General features: G+C 41.1%; 1 protein-coding gene across 11 annotated transcripts in view; it reads left to right on the forward strand.

The window, feature by feature from the left end:
- The window catches only part of fnip1 (folliculin interacting protein 1), a 342414-nt gene that overhangs the window by 165851 nt on the left and 159890 nt on the right, over positions 1-16673 (forward strand). For all 11 annotated transcript variants that reach the window (XM_060935844.1, XM_060935846.1, XM_060935845.1 and 8 more), the window contains one exon: positions 2198-2283. In XM_060935844.1, coding sequence (XP_060791827.1) covers positions 2198-2283 — 86 coding nt within the window. The remainder of the gene's footprint in view (positions 1-2197; positions 2284-16673) is intronic.

The raw sequence follows: 16673 nt of genomic DNA on the forward strand, positions 1-16673 counted from the left end.
GTTCTGTACGGAGGAACGGGCTAAAATTCCTCCAAGCCGGTGTGCAGGACTGATCAACAGTTACTGGAAATATTTAATTGCAGTTATTGCTGCACAAGGGGTTCACACCAGATACTGAAAGCAAAGGTTCACATACTTTTGCCACTCACAGATATGTAATATTGGATCATTTTCCTCAATAAATAAATTACCAAGTATAATATTTTTGTCTCATTTGTTTAACTGGGTTCTCTTTATCTACTTTTAGGACTTGTGTGGAAATCTGATGACGTCTGAAGTCATATTTATGCAGAAATATAGAAAATTCTAAAGGGTTCACAAACTTTGAAGCACCACTGTACTTTACAGCAAACTGCTAGCTACACATGGTTAAAATGGCTCTTGTGCAATATACTGACTACTTGTGCAATACTATCGGGTAATACTGGTAATAATACCTGTGCAATATTTACATGTCCAATACCACCTTTGTAATACACTTATGTTAACTGTATATCTGCAAACCATTTAATTTATGCAAATTTGTTAATTTTTTTTTATCTCTAAATTTGTAGTTTATTTCTTTTATATATCCTTTTTTGTAAACTTAGTACTTTTGCACTACTCCTTCACTGTCTTATCTTTTTCTCTTTATTTTGCTGCTGTAACAATGTAAATTTCCCCTTGTGGGATAATAAAAGGCTATCTTATCTTAGCAAATTTACATACATGTCCATGGATGTCATCATGGACAAGAATGTTGTGGCAATATTGGGCTTTCAATGATTTCTTTGAACGCTTCTATTTCTGTGTCAGAATGATTGCACAACATGCATATTTATAGAAAAAAAATACAAGAATTTGTGCACAAGTTTTAATTTATTATTGATTTTCTGAAAACATAAATCAAGAAAATTATACATACAGCATCAAATACATACAATGTAGCAAGTTTCACCTTGACAAAGACACTTCTAGCACAGTTCTGGCTGTGGTTAACCACTCTTGGCAGAATTGGTTGAGTTCAATTAAATTTGTGTAGTTCCTGGCACAGACCGGACTTTTAAGAAGAGTCCACATATTTTTGATAGAATTAAGTTCAGGACTTGTTTTAAACTTAATATTAGCCTGCTTTATCCATTCCACAACCAGCTTGTGGTTGAGGTCATTGTCCTTTTGGAGCACTCTGTTCTTTCCAAGTTTCAGCCATCTACCTGATGGTTCATGGTTATGCTGAAGAATTCTGTCCACTTTGTGCAATGCACCAGTTCCACTGGCAGCAAAACAGCACCGCCACCACCAAAACCGCAACCACCACCATGCTTAACAACTGGTACAATGTTCCTCTGTATCTTTGGCCTTTGTGGCCAAACAACTCAATCTTTGTCTCATCTGACCATAAAACTTTCTTCCAGAAGGCTTTTTCTTTGTCCATTTGGTCAGCTGCAAACTTTAGTCAAGTTTGAAGGTGTCGATTTTAGAGCAGTTCATGATCAGCAGAATCAATTTTCTCTCAGCTGAGGGTGACATTTTGGGTCTCCTACCAGCAAAGTGGTTACACCTCCAAATAACTTGTACCTGCATACATTATTTTTTTAACTGATGATCTTGGAATCTGCAGTTGTTTAGAAATAACTCTAAAAGGCAGTCTTGAGTTGTATAAGTCTAGGTTCCTCTTTCTCAGATCTACACTGAACTCCTTGGACTTTCCCATTGTACTGTGCTAATCAATCCAATGAGTGCTGTCGAAAAAAAAATTGTTGGCACAGAGAAGCTACCAGCTGTAGTTAATCATGATAATTAACAGGAAATCAAAAGGCCTTCGAAAGTTAAGACATTTTGGAACTTTCAGCACTACTGAATTAATAATCTAAATAGTTGTATGTTTAATTCTGTTGATTTATGTTGATTTCAGAAAAAAAAAAAAATTAATTTATGCCCCATTTTTTTTAAATTAAGGATGTCTGTTGTACAATCATTCTACCACAGAAAAAAGAGGGCAAAGAAATCACTGAAAGTCCAATTTTGCCATGACATTCATGTCTGTGTAGGTAAACTTCTGACCGCAACTGTACACACATACATACATGCACACATACAGCCTTTGCTGCTGCTGTCGTCTGAAGAGCGAAATTAGGTTACAAGCTTAAGACATTTTAGATTTAAATTGAATTGGTTTCTGTGATCCACATTGATCCATTGTCTTTTTGTTTTCCAGGCAATGAAGATGAGCCGACGGTCAACTGATGTTAGTCAGAGAATCCTGGCTCACAACCGCATTATGGACAGCCTCAATGAGTTCAGGTATTTATAGGTCAAAGTTTACTTAAAGATGACACATACACAAATGAATGGGAATGCTTTGCCATGTGATGGGTTTGGGATTTAGAAAGGGTTAAGTTTGTGGTAAATTTCAAGTGATGAAACAACTAAACGTTGTTATACAAAGCACTGTGTTGCCAATTCCTTTGTAATGATTATACCTACTCTTTCTTTTGCGAATCACAGAGACATTGTCATGGAAGCTAGCAATCAGCTAAACGTGATTATTGAAAAACTATTGAATAAATTGAACATGAATATTTTGTACCTTTATTTTGTATTAGAATGTTGGAAAATGTACACCGGTGTTTTTCCAATCAGTGTGCTGTAGGCAAAGTGTGCCATGGAATTTTGAGAAACATGATACGTTTTTATACAGGCTCATGAAATAGCATTTTCAAATGAACCATTGACACTGCTTCTTAATTTAAAAAAAAATGTCTATAGGTAATCATTTATTTACAGCTTTTACAATTTATTTTATCTAAAGGCCCTTTCGTCAGATTCTCAGTTTGATTTTGAAAATAAATTTCAGGCCTCGGAGGAAAATTATCGTAGCGACCAGAAAAGGTGGTCACTCTAAATGTTGTCAGTTCCAGGTTGTGAGTGCAGAAACTCAGGGAACTGTTAATGTTTTATCTTGTGTTAGGGCCTAAATGGTAATACTGTACTGTAAGTGGTTCTGGACACTTTTATGGCTGAGAACTACAATTGACTTGCTAACTTTAGGACTGCAGTTGTCATGCAGTTTTGCACTCAAGTTTCCATCAATGAACAGTTTATAACTTCAACAAAACAGACTTCATGTTAAAACCAGGCGGCACGGTGGTGTAGTGGTTAGCGCTGTCGCCTCACAGCAAGAAGGTCCAGGTTCGAGCCACGTGGCCGACGAGGGCCTTTCTGTGCGGAGTTTGCATGTTCTCCCCGTGTCCGCGTGGGTTTCCTCCGGGTGCTCCGGTTTCCCCCACAGTCCAAAGACATGCAGGTTGGGCTAACTGGTGACTCTACATTGACCGTAGGTGTGAATGGGAGTGTGAATGGTTGTCTGTGTCTATGTGTCAGCCCTGTGATGACCTGGCGACTTGTCCAGGGTGTACCCTGCCTTTCGCCCGTAGTCAGCTGGGATAGGCTCCAGCTTGCCTGTGACCCTGTAGAAGGATAAAGCGGCTAGAGATAATGAGATGAGATGAGATGTTAAAACCATAATGAATGGGGGCGTCGTGGATAAGGCACTATACCATAAATCCGGGGACCCGGGTTCGATTCCGGCCTGAGGTTAGAGCCCTGCACTCCCGCGGGAGTCCTGCGGGACTCGCGGGACCCGCCGCAAAGCAGTGCAGCGCGGGACAAATTTTGAAAGCTCATTGCGGGCGCGGGCGGGACCGGAAGTGCACATATGCGCGCTCGGGCAGGAGCGGGAGTGCACATATGTGGCGTGGGTGGGAGCGGTGATAAGCTGCAGTCCCGCTAACTAAAAACGTGCTTGAAATAAAATTTATAAATTATTAATTTATGTCTATCATATATAATTTGTGCTGGATATTTTATTTGGCATTAATAAATGCATTTTAAGATGCCTAAATTTGCAGAGAAAGTCAGATTGCTGGATTGAGAGAGAAATAGCATCTTAAACTTGCCATTGATCACTCTAATGACTCGCAGTTCACACCCAGCTAGCAAGAGAACCATGAGTGAATTGATTTACTTGTTGCGTTAGTCTACAACTTTAACCAGAGAGACAGGTTACACAGTGACGGTAGGCTTGACTCAATGCTATCCCAGAAATCCTTCCTGTAATATGCAAATTTGGCTGTCCAATCAGAGGCGGCCAAATTTGCATATTACAGGAAGGATTTCTGGGATAGCATTGACTCAAGCCTACCGTCACTGTGTAACATGTCTCTCTGATTAAAGTTGTAGACTAACGCAAGCAGAAAATCAATTCATTTCTTTTACTAGCTTTGCTTTGCAATAAAAAAAAAAACATTGGTACAAAGCAAGCCCATTCACTTTTTTATGCTGATCAGAGAATTACAATGGTTTCTCATGTGATAAAAATGTGTGATTTGCGATTAAATATTTTAATCGTTTGACAGCACTAATTATTATTATTAGAGATACTACATGCTGAATTCATAAATAAGGTAAACAATAACAAACGTGAGCTGTAGATATTTATGCTCAAATCCACTCAAAGTAGGGGGCGGGGCACCATCACGCTGTGTCAAGACAAGAACTTTCCTGAGAAATAACGCGAACGTCTGCATCATGCGGGATTTGCGGGCGGGAGCGGGACAAAATATGGCAGGCGCGGGCGGGAGCGGGACTGAAAATCATAATTTTTTTGTGGGCGCGGGCGGGAGCGGGACTGAAAATCATAATTCTTTGCGGGCGCGGGCGGGAGTGGGACTGCACAATGCGGGCGGGAGCGGGACTGAAAAATCCAACCCGCGCAGACCTCTACCTGAGGTCATTTCCCGATCCCTCCCTGTCTCTCTCTCCCGCTCATTTCCTGTTTCTACACTGTCCTATCCAATAAAGGTGAAAAAAGCCCCAAAAAATATCTTTAAAAAAACCATAATGAATTTCTTGGTTACACAGTTATACTTTGTGACTCTATAGGACACAATTATAAAAGCAAGTTATTTATAATCACATTATCTGTTATCACCCAGATGAGAATGGGTTCCCTTTTGAGTCTGGTTCCTCTTGAGGTTTCTTCCTCATGTCATCTGAGGGAGTTTTTCCTTGCCACCGTCACCGCAGGCTTGCTCATTGGGGATAAATTAGGGATAAAATTAGCTCATGTTTGAAGTCTTTAATTCTCTGTAAAGCTGCTTTGCGACAATGTCTCTTGTTAAAAGTGCTATAAAAATAAACTTGACTTAACTTAAATATCACACCTGCTAATAAACACTCTTCCTACACTTAGATCTGTCTACCGCTGTCTATCTTGTAGTGTTCTGATCACCAGATCTTTAACCCAGCCACGTATAAAAAGTTGTACGCCTCCATGCTCTTCCAGGTTTTCATCGGTTTGTCCGTGCAGAATGGTATCTGCAGCACCAGGTAGTTTGAGATGTCGGGGAACTCAACGGATGGATAATTTTCTAACTCATAGGAAAAATAGTTCTTTGTTAATGTGTAAGGATCTATCCCATTCAGTGGTTTCTATCTTTACTTCTTTTGAGTGTACCTCTTGGTTTTAATAACTTGCTTGTTTGCTGTACACAAACATGGCAGTAAGTTCTTGTGTTAATCGACCAGACTCTACTTTTGGATCATTAATCCCTTTTGGCTGAGAATGCCCTGCATGCATGATTTTATGTTGGCTTCTGGCACATCCATATAGTTTTGAATACAGTACTTACAATTAAAACAGTTTGTTTTTATTGCACTTATTTAATTCCTGGGCTCCCATCTGTAACAGGGAGTGATGTTGCATTCCGTTAATACACTTTACAATAGCTTATTAGATTCTAATAGAATAGATGAGCCAAAATAATTCGGAATCTTTTTTAATGGGCCCCGACTTGTTACACGTATGAATAGGTGGGCCCCAAGGCGGAAAAGGTTGAGAACCTCTGTCCTATATGGTCAAAAAGCGCAATTGTATAACCAAGAAATTCGTTATATTTTTGACATCAACTCTATTTTGTGGAAGTTATCAACTGTTCACTGATGGAAACTGGAGTGTAAAACTGGCTCATATGAAAGTAGACACTCAGGGCTTTAAGGATTTGCAGTTATCATAAAAATTTCTGTTTTTACCTAGCCTAGGGGCAGGATATTCAGAAAAATGTTCCAAAACTTGAAGGAGTCTTCTTCAGCCAATAAAATTCTGTCAGGTTATCCAAACACAACTAAAGATGTCTCCAGATCTCGCCAAATGGCACTAAACTTCTCTCTTTTACCATTGGCATAATGTGTCTAGAAATGGCCCAAAGCCTCAGAAATGGACAACTATTAGAAATAGCAAGCATTGCTAAAGAATGGCACAAAGGAACATGTCCAAATGGCACAAATCACCAACAAATGTCTCAGAAATGTCCCCAAATGGTACAAAATGAAATGGCAAATGGCAATAGCTTGAAACTCTTGAATATCATGGAACCATGTCTTCATTAAAGATAGGAAAAAAACTCGATACAACTGCACAGGCATGCAGGAGAATGTTTTAAGTACAGTGCAGCCTCCAATCTGAACTCTGCCATTGTCAGTTGCCAAGATGATCACTGTTTCAGATTGGATAATTCAGATATGCAGTGCCAGGGTGGCCATGGGTGCAGAGATGTAATAAGGTTAATATTAACGCAATAACTTTGAATTAGGACTCTTGTTGCTGTGTAGGCTGCAAGAAGCTACACTCTGTACTGCATGTTCACATGCACTGGTCAACTGATTCCAAGTTGGTTTTGTGACAAATGTACAGGTTTGCAGTGAGACAAGAGTGCCATCTTAGCCTTTAATCAAAATCTGGACAGCAAAAATGAAAAGGGTAAGCAGAAAAGGCCAGATTAAAGAAGAGAAAGATACAAGTAAATACCTTAAACTTACAGATTTGTTTGCAACAGCAACAAGCCCAGATGATAGTGATGCAGCTGCTGAGACAGGTATCTATGGCGCATACAGTGTAGCACTGCATAATACACTAATACACACTACTCTAGCAATGACTCATGTGATCATCCCAGTGCAAATAACCTATAATTTCAAGGCAGCCCATCTTTCCTCTCCAAGCTACTTTCAGTTTAGTGTTAGTAAGTTTAGTATCAAAGAATTTTCAAAGCATTGCAAGGGATATTTATGAATGACTGATTTGTTGGTTTCAAAATGTCTAAGTGTGAAAGATATTTGCTATTTTTGCAGTTTCTATACAGTTCAAAATTCTAAACAGTTCAAAAGGTAATAAGCTGCAAGTAAAGTAAGAATGCCTATTTATGCATAAAGTCAGGATGGTTTTAGTTCATTTGAAATTGGCTCTAGCCATTTATATTTATTTCAGGCCTATTACTTTTTTTGCCTATATTTATTCATTTTGTGTTGTAGTTGGTGCAGTATCCTTGAAAATAAACAGTGAAAAGTGTTTAAACGTTGGCTTTTTCTTTGTGGGCATCCCAACTGAGTGTGTGGGCTGCTCAGATGACATTTGCTGGGGTGAAATCAATCCCTCTCTGACCCTGCAGGTACATCAAGAGGTGGGCAGTTGGTAGCGTGCTCTGCCGCACCATGCTCTGCTCTCTATATTTTCTTGCTTTTTATCATTAATCACATGTATGATTAATGAGTAATAAACAAATTCTAAAATGGTGGTAGCACTGATATCATTTAAGGAGTTTGCAAAAATGAAATACAAAATATTTAATGTACAACCCCGATTCCAAAAAAGTTGGGACAAAGTACAAATTGTAAATAAAAACGGAATGCAATGATGTGGAAGTTTCAAAATTCCATATTTTATTCAGAATAGAACATAGATGACACATCAAATGTTTAAACTGAGAAAATGTATCATTTAAAGAGAAAAATTAGGTGATTTTAAATTTCATGACGACAACAACACATCTCAAAAAAGTTGGGACAAGGCCATGTTTACCACTGTGAGACATCCCCTTTTCTCTTTACAACAGTCTGTAAACGTCTGGGGACTGAGGAGACAAGTTGCTCAAGTTTAAGGATAGGAATGTTAACCCATTCTTGTCTAATGTAAGATTCTAGTTGCTCAACTATCTTAGGTCTTTTTTGTCGTATCTTCCATTTTATGATGTGCCAAATGTTTTCTATGGGTGAAAGATCTGGACTGCAGGCTGGCCAGTTCAGTACCCGGACCCTTCTTCTCTGCAGCCATGATGCTGTAATTGATGCAGTATGTGGTTTGGCATTGTCACGTTGGAAAATGCAAGGTCTTCCCTGAAAGAGACGTCGTCTGGATGGGAGCATATGTTGCTCTAGAACCTGGATATACCTTTCAGCATTGATGGTGTCTTTCCAGATGTGTAATCTGCCCATGCCACACGCACTAATGCAACCCCATACCATCAGAGATGCAGGCTTCTGAACTGAGCGCTGATAACAACTTGGGTCGTCCTTCTCCTCTTTAGTCCGAATGACACGGCATCCCTGATTTCCATAAAGAACTTCAAATTTTGATTTGTCTGACCACAGAACAGTTTTCCACTTTGCCACAGTCCATTTTAAATGAGCCTTGGCCCAGAGAAGATGTCTGCGCTTCTGGATCATGTTTAGATACGGCTTCTTCTTTGAACTATAGAGTTTTAGCTGGCAACGGTGGATGGCACGGTGAATTGTGTTCACAGATGATGTTCTCTGGAAATATTCCTGAGCCCATTTTGTGATTTCCAATACAGAAGCATGCCTGTATGTGATGCAGTGCCGTCTAAGGGCACCCAGTATGGTTTTCCGGCCTTGACCCTTACGCACAGAGATTCTTCCAGATTCTCTGAATCTTTTTATGATGGTATGCACTGTAGATGATGATATGTTCAAACTCTTTGCAATTTTACACTGTCGAACTCCTTTCTGATATTGCTCCACTATTTGTCGGCGCAGAATTAGGAGGATTGGTGATCCTCTTCCCATCTTTACTTCTGAGAGCTGCTGCCACTCCAAGATGGTCTTTTTATACCCAGTCATGTTAATGACCTATTGCCAATTGACCTAATGAGTTGCAATTTGGTCCTCCAGCTGTTCCTTTTTTGTACCTTTAACTTTTCCAGCCTCTTATTGCCCCTGTCCCAACTTTTTTGAGATGTGTTGCTGTCATGAAATTTCAAATGAGCCAATATTTGGCATGAAATTTCAAAATGTCTCACTTTTGACATTTGATATGTTGTCCATGTTCTATTGTGAATACAATATCAGTTTTTGAGATTTGTAAATTATTGCAATCCGTTTTTATTTACAATTTGTACTTTGTCCCAACTTTTCTGGAATCGGGGTTGTAGTTGCACAGTTCTCTAAATCTAATTTATTACCTTGGTGCCTGATTCTCTGTGTACCCGCTATCATAAGCTGCATGCCTAAACAACCACAAGCTTGTTAGAAGCCACATTGCATTGTCATGAACCAATCTCAAATAGATTTGACAAAAGTATATTGCACAGTTAACGCAGTAGCAGCCACCTTAGAGTCGAAAGCATCATTGTTATGCTCGCTATATAGAAGTACACAGGTGTAGAAATTAGTATTCTCCAAGGCCTTGAAGTAATATGTTCTTGGAACTGAATCGCCAGAAGACATGTAGTGCAAAATTAAGAAGGTCACAGTGCAAATAGATAACAATATATGCAACAATAAATAGACACTGTGCAGGTAGACTCAGTCCAGGACAACAGAATAAGTACAACACTGGCATCATACACACAACACAACCAGTCTAACAGTGTGGAACTTATAGTATATACAGTAAACAGTGACTGGGTGTTGAGTAAAGTCGTATTACCACAACAAGTACCATAGAAGTCTTCAAGTGCTATGTGCATAATGACATTCCTGCGTTGTATCTATGAATACAGTATAAATGCAGAGCGAAGCCCCACACTTACAGAAAAGCATTGACCTGATTTTTGATGGCTTTAACCGTATGACGACCATGTACCACTACAGGGAACCCAGCTGTCAGTACAAGGCAATGCATCTCAAACATTGATAACTGGACAACGAAATTTGTATCTTTATTTACATGAAAGATGGGTTTTTAAATCCAGCTCTTATTTTCAGTTTGCCTTTTAAAAAAATAATGTGGAATTATTTATGAACACTTTTTACGGAAAATATTCGACAGTTTCATATAAAATGGCGGTAGATGTGGTAATACAATACTCGGTCCAAAACCAGAAAAGCGACACAAAATGCAAAGTCTGTGTTACTAAGAGTCCTTGTATGCATGCGCTGTGATTGCACTCTAATCAGTAACAGGTGCATGCCAATTAGTCCTAATGGTGTGCACATGCTCTGAGCTCCAACGCATGTGGATGCACAGATAATAGATGTAACCAGATAACTGCTTAATATAGGAAGTTTGGCATTTGATCGTAACTATATAGTAATGATGTAAAGTGAAAGCACTGATGTCAACCAGGCACCCAGCAGAGTCATACCATAATCAGTGTTGTGGTGGTGTTTCTAGCGCATAACATGCGGTGTCAAAGAAAGGAATAAATATGAATCCGTAATTACGATGCATACTAGGGTGCATCAGTTGCCCCCTAAAAATGAAAAGTTCCTCCGATCATGATGCATTTTTGTTTTAATGTTCCTTTTGGTAAGAAAACACACTGAGTGAAATATTTTGACAAAATTCAAAAGTTTAATGGTGGCACCAGGAGCTCAAATTTATGGAAAAAGCTGCTATTTTATGACTTTTATGACAAAATTTCAATCACTTTTCATGAAACATTATGGCACCTTATAGAGTATACCAAATATCTTAGATACACATTTTTAGTACATATTCTAAATATATTATCAAGCACAGTTTGAGTTTTAGCTGTTCATTGAATCAAATCAAATCAAATCAAATCAAGTTTATTTGTACAGCGCTTTTAACAATAAACATTGTCGCAAAGCAGCTTTACAGAATTTGAACGACTTAAAAACATGAGCTAATTTTATCCCTAATCTATCCCCAATGAGCAAGCCTGTGGCGACGGTGGCAAGGAAAAACTCCCTCAGACGACATGAGGAAGAAACCTCGAGAGGAACCAGACTCAAAAGGGAACCCATCCTCATTTGGGCAACAACAGACAGCCTGACTATAATATTAACAGTTTTAACAGGTATAACCCTCAACTGTCCTCATGGGGCCGTCCTTCACAGGAGTGGGGCGATAAAACTCCGACCAGACACAGGGCACCAGGATGGATCAAGCAGGTCCGAGGGGCAGAAGAGGCCAGCATCTCAATCCCAGGATCAGCATCTCAATCCCATCTCAATCCCATTGAATCATTGTTCAACTACTTTTAAACAATACAAATGTATTATGAATCACATTAATGCTTCTCAATCCCTTGCAAAGGTTCTTAACATGATCTCTGGGTCACAAGAAATCAATAAATGGAGTCCAGCATTGCGATTCAGACCTTACGCGAAAACATAAAATAAGCGTTTTTTGGCAAAAAATGAACCTCATGGTGCCACCATTAGACTTTTGAATATGGTCAAAAAATTTTACAGGATGTCTTTATTGGTGAAAAGGAACACCCAAACAAAAATGCATCAGATTTTATGAAAGTGAGGGCAACTGATGCACCCTAATGCATACCTCATGCGTATTGGTATGACTGTTGTAAGACAAGACAATGCAACAATTTATTGACGCAAAATACACGACACAATTCAATGGTTCGTATGCTATAATAATATTCTATTCAGATTGATTTTGTGCACTTGTAAATATTTTGCTATGAAATCGAGTCGTACATGAGCTGATAGCCGACGAGGTGCATAGCACCGAGTAGGCAATAAGCCATTTACGATTAGATTGAGTGGAATAACTGTTTTATTATATCCACATTCACTGGATTTTGAGAAACAGAAAATTTTGATTTTTTGCAAATTTGATAAATAAAAATTTTATATAAAACGTCTGACAAAATAATTTCCGATTAGAATGTAAACAAACCAGTGAAATGACGGTAGCAATTTGTAAAAAATGCAATAATAATAATTCTTGAAAAATAAAAAAAAAGACACGTTCTTACCATCAAATATTTTTATTCCATATTTTGTTGCTTTTTTTTTATCCTCTGGGGTTTTGTTTTTGAGTAGAGTTTTGATTTCATCCTCAGTTGGTTCAGCAACACACTCCACCATTTTGTTTTTCTCTATTCATAGTATATGAGCTGATATCCTAGTTGTAGAGTAGCCAATCAGAACATGCGATTGCTTATATCCAGTGAATGTGGATAGAATAAATCACCTTTATCTGTAGGCACTGTATCAAAAGGATGAAATGGTTGCTTGTTTAAATATGTTCAGAAAAGTCTACAATTTCCATGGGATTGACATTTTTTTTCAGAAGATTTTGTTCAATTACTTTGATTGTAGATCACTTTCACACCAACAGTTACAAGAGTTGCCTGCAGATCCAGTGATGAAATTATGGGGTTCTTGGAGACTTCTTTTAGCATCAGTTGGTCTGCTCTTGGGCTGAATTTTGCTGGGGCAGCCAGTCTTGGACAGATTGGCAGTTGTTTGAAATCTACGTCACTTGTCGATGATTTTCCTTAGAGCGGAATATTTTATTTCCAATAATTTAGAGATCTTTCTAAATCCCTTGCCAGATTCATAGACATCCACAACCTTTTTTTCTGAGGTCCTTAGAACTCTTTAGATGTTAGCATCTAAACACCACAAACTTCAATAGCAAAGAGAACACCAGACCCTAGATGTCTGGTTTAAATATGGCATGTTCCACCTGCAGGAGGGTCCAGTCCAGTACCTAATTTGAAACACCTGATTCTAATTTTATTTTTTAATTTAATTTCCTTTCTGGGGTGTCCTTACTTTTTTGACTTTTTTATTATTTAAATTATGAAAATGAATACAAAATGTCAATTTTGTGTGTTTTGTTGGTGTATATTACTTTTATTTGTAGGCATTGTATCAAAGAGAGTTTGGTTGTTTAAACATGTTGAGAAAAGTCTACAATTTTCATGGGATATACTTATTTTTTCATGTGACTGTATGTCTCTTGCTCAGCTCTGCATCAACCATAGGTATTTAACACCTCTGCTAAAGGTGTACTGTTTTATTGATAACTTGGACTACAGAGCTGAGAGCCAAGTAGTTTGCTCATTTGGAGTTTTTGTTGTGTTTTTTCCCCCTTTCTTTTTTCCTCTCATTTCCATTTTCCAGAAAAATAGTGATATTGTTCCATAACAAAAACAGCTGGTCTTATTTTGGTCTCCTAGCCCAGCTAATTATAGCAGGCTACAGTCTGTAACAGAGTGACTGTTGTCTTAGCAAACAAGATGCTTTTGTGTGTGTGTGTGTGTATGTATGTGTGTATGTATGTGTGTGTATATATATATATATATATATATATATATATATATATTATACACACACACACACACACACACACATTTTATATATATATATATATATATATATATATATATATATATATATATATATATATATATATAGTGATATCCCGAGAGGCTGCGTCATCGAGGGGCACTATGTCACACGCAGATGGCTCCAACTTCTGGCAGCTATAACTCCATCTGGTGGTGGAGTTGGGAACTTCACCCTCAGCACCCAACACGACAACACACCTGTGGCCAATGAGGGCCTAATGAGTAAGAGGGCTTTGTGAGAGCTCAAAACTCCCAGTATGAAGGTGGAGGAGATAGGTTCATGGACTCCCATTGCTGAGTGGAACCTGTTGGGCGGAGTATTTGTTGAAAAGCTTATCTGGAATTCTTACCTGAAGGATTTTGCACTGAAGAACTCACCTGTGTTATGAATGCCTACTACTGGGCTGCCACCGGGCTAAAGACTACAGGGATTGTTGACTGGACTCAAAGTAAGGCAGAAGATTTTTGTTTGTTCTGAGAATGGGATATTGGACTGAAGGAAACCTGCCTATAATTTTGTTGTTCTAAAGCCAGAGACATTGTTTGAGTTTGACTTTTGGGAAACCATCTTCGTTTGAACATTGGACTTTGAGTTACCTTTTCTGTTTAAGTTCCTGGCATAATATTAAAAACCTTGATTTATTTTAACCTTTGTGTCCTTGCACTGATTGAAGGGTCCCACTGAGAGCCAGCCAGCCTCTCGTGATATCACATATGGTGGAGAATGCGGGCATTTCAATCATCCATAATAGTGCATGTACGAGGAGGACACTGAACATTTGATTGCTCAATTTTCCCAGTTAACCATAGGCCCTCTGCATAACAAGATGGAGGAAATTTTGAAGGCCCTTATCGCCGGCCAGCAAGCCCAAATGCAGGTGAGCGCGGCCCTCCTGGAGGAACAAGTGAAAGCCAACCAACTAAAGGCAGAGGAGTTGCAGCTACAGAAGAAGATGGCCGTTCGGAGCGTTGGCTCAATAAAGGCAAGTGATTTTATCACCAAAATGGGGGTTACAGATGATGTTGAGGCATACTTGCACACCTTTGAAGCCACGGCCACTAGGGAAGGATGGCCCAAGACACAGTGGGTTGGACTGTTAGCCCTATTTTTAACGGGAGAATCGTTGAACGCTGTCCGAGACCTACCCCCTGACAAGACTACGAACTATGATGCTCTGAAGACTGAGATCCTCAGCAGACATGGGCTCACCAAGTTCGGTATGGCTCAACGCTTCCACAGCTGGACCTTCCAAGCAGACCAGGCTCCCCGTGCGCAGATGCATGAACTTTCCAGAATCGCGAGGAGATGGCTGGAACCTGAGAAAACCACAGCGGCTGCAGTAGTGGAGGCCGTTGTTGTGGATCACTACATTCAAGCCCTGCCATATGAGGCGAAGCGCTTCATCAGCCAACAAGCCCTAACCACAGCTGAACTGACGGTTGAAGCTGTGGAAAAGTACCAGACCACAACAGAAATGCTCCATGCTTCCAGGAAGGATCCCAGGACTGCGCCCCCACTGCTGACAGGGGGAGGCCACCCCAAAAACCTCAAGGGGCCCAGCCACAGCAGGACCTGGCTATGCTCCGCAGGACCTGGGTATGCTCCAGGGGGAGCCAGAAGCCAGCCGGGTCCGGTTAGGATTCCCCATGATGGTGACACCCGACAGTGCTTCTGGTGTGGGGGCAGGGGACACATGTCTTGGCAGTGCGGGAAACCTGTGGACGAGCCTATGCCCACCGCAGGGTCCTCCAGCGCCCCCCTCCGCCCAGCTGTTTGCATCACTCGTCGGGGCTGCAGACGGGCCCCCAGATTGACCCCCCCCCCCACCTGCCCAGTGACTGTGAATTGCCGTGATGTCGAGGCATTGTTAGATTCGGGTAGTCGGGTCACCTTGGTGCATAAGGACCTGGTGGATCCATCGTGTCTGACCACTGACAAAGTTCTCCCAGTTTCCTGCGTCCATGGGGACACCAAAGAGTACCCCACCACTGAACTAAAAATGACCACCACCAGGGGGACTATATACACGAGGGTGGGAGTGGTCGATTCCCTCACTGTTCCTGTTTTGATTGGGTGAGACTGCCCAACCTTCCACCTGCTGTGGAGAGAGGCCCAGCAGAGGCCAGCCTGGGTACCCTGCAGTCAGAGAGGTAAGACTCCTCCTGCAACCACACCAGTGCAACCCGCACAACCCCGCATCCCCGCTTTTGCCCTCGCAGGGATGACAGGCACCCAGGCTGACACAGAGACTGGCCCGGAGACCGGACAAGAGAATGTGGCCCCGGAAAGCTCTCCGAGCTCCGACGAGGAAGATGCCTCAGGCATTGAGGAGCCTCCCCCTCTCACAGGCCAGTATGGTACTGCCCAGTTGCAGGATCCCACACTTGCAAATGCCTTAAGAAATATGCAGGTGCTAGAGGGTGTGCTGTTAGGGGGTAGAGCAAGCCCTACATACCCCCATTTCGCAATTATATGGGGCCTACTGTATCAGGTGGTGAAGAAAGATGACAGTGCATGAACAGCTCCTTGTACCACAGCCCCACCGGGCGACTGTGCTCAATCTGGCACACGCACATCCACTGGGGGCTGTACTCGCGCAAGTGCATGAAGGTGAGGAACATCCCATCCTATATCTAAGCCGAAAATTACTCCCTAGAGAGAAGAACTATTCAATGGTTGAAAAAGAGTGTCTTGCCATTACCTGGGCCCTGGAATCCCTGCGATACTACCTCCTGGGCCGGCGTTTCACGGTGATCTCTGACCATGCCCCCTGCAGTGGATGGCCAAGAACAAGGAGACAAACAGTAGGGTTACCAGATGGTTTTTAAGCTTGCAAGCGTTTAACTTCTCTGTTGTTCACAGGGCTGGCAGGTGCCATGGCAATGCGGATGCCCTGTCCCGGCGAGATGCCCTCTTCGCAACCTTCAGCCCGACGAGGACGTCGGTCCCGAGGGGGGGGATGTGTGATATCCCGAGAGGCTGCATCATCAAGGGGCGCTATGTCACACACAGATGGCTCCAACTTCTGGCAGCTATAACTCCATCTGGTGGTGGAGTTGGGAACTTCACCCTCAGCACCCAACACGACAACACACCTGTGGCCAATGAGGGCCGAATGAGTAAGAGGGCTTTGTGAGAGCTCGAAACTCCCAGTATGAAGGTGGAGGAGATAGGTTCATGGACTCCCATTGCTGAGTGGAACCTGCTGGGCGGAGTATTTGTTGAAAAGCTTATCTGGAATTCTTACCTGAAGGATTTTGCACTGA

Source organism: Neoarius graeffei, chromosome 12 (assembly GCF_027579695.1).
Source record: "Neoarius graeffei isolate fNeoGra1 chromosome 12, fNeoGra1.pri, whole genome shotgun sequence".
NCBI classification, from domain to species: Eukaryota; Metazoa; Chordata; class Actinopteri; order Siluriformes; family Ariidae; genus Neoarius; species Neoarius graeffei.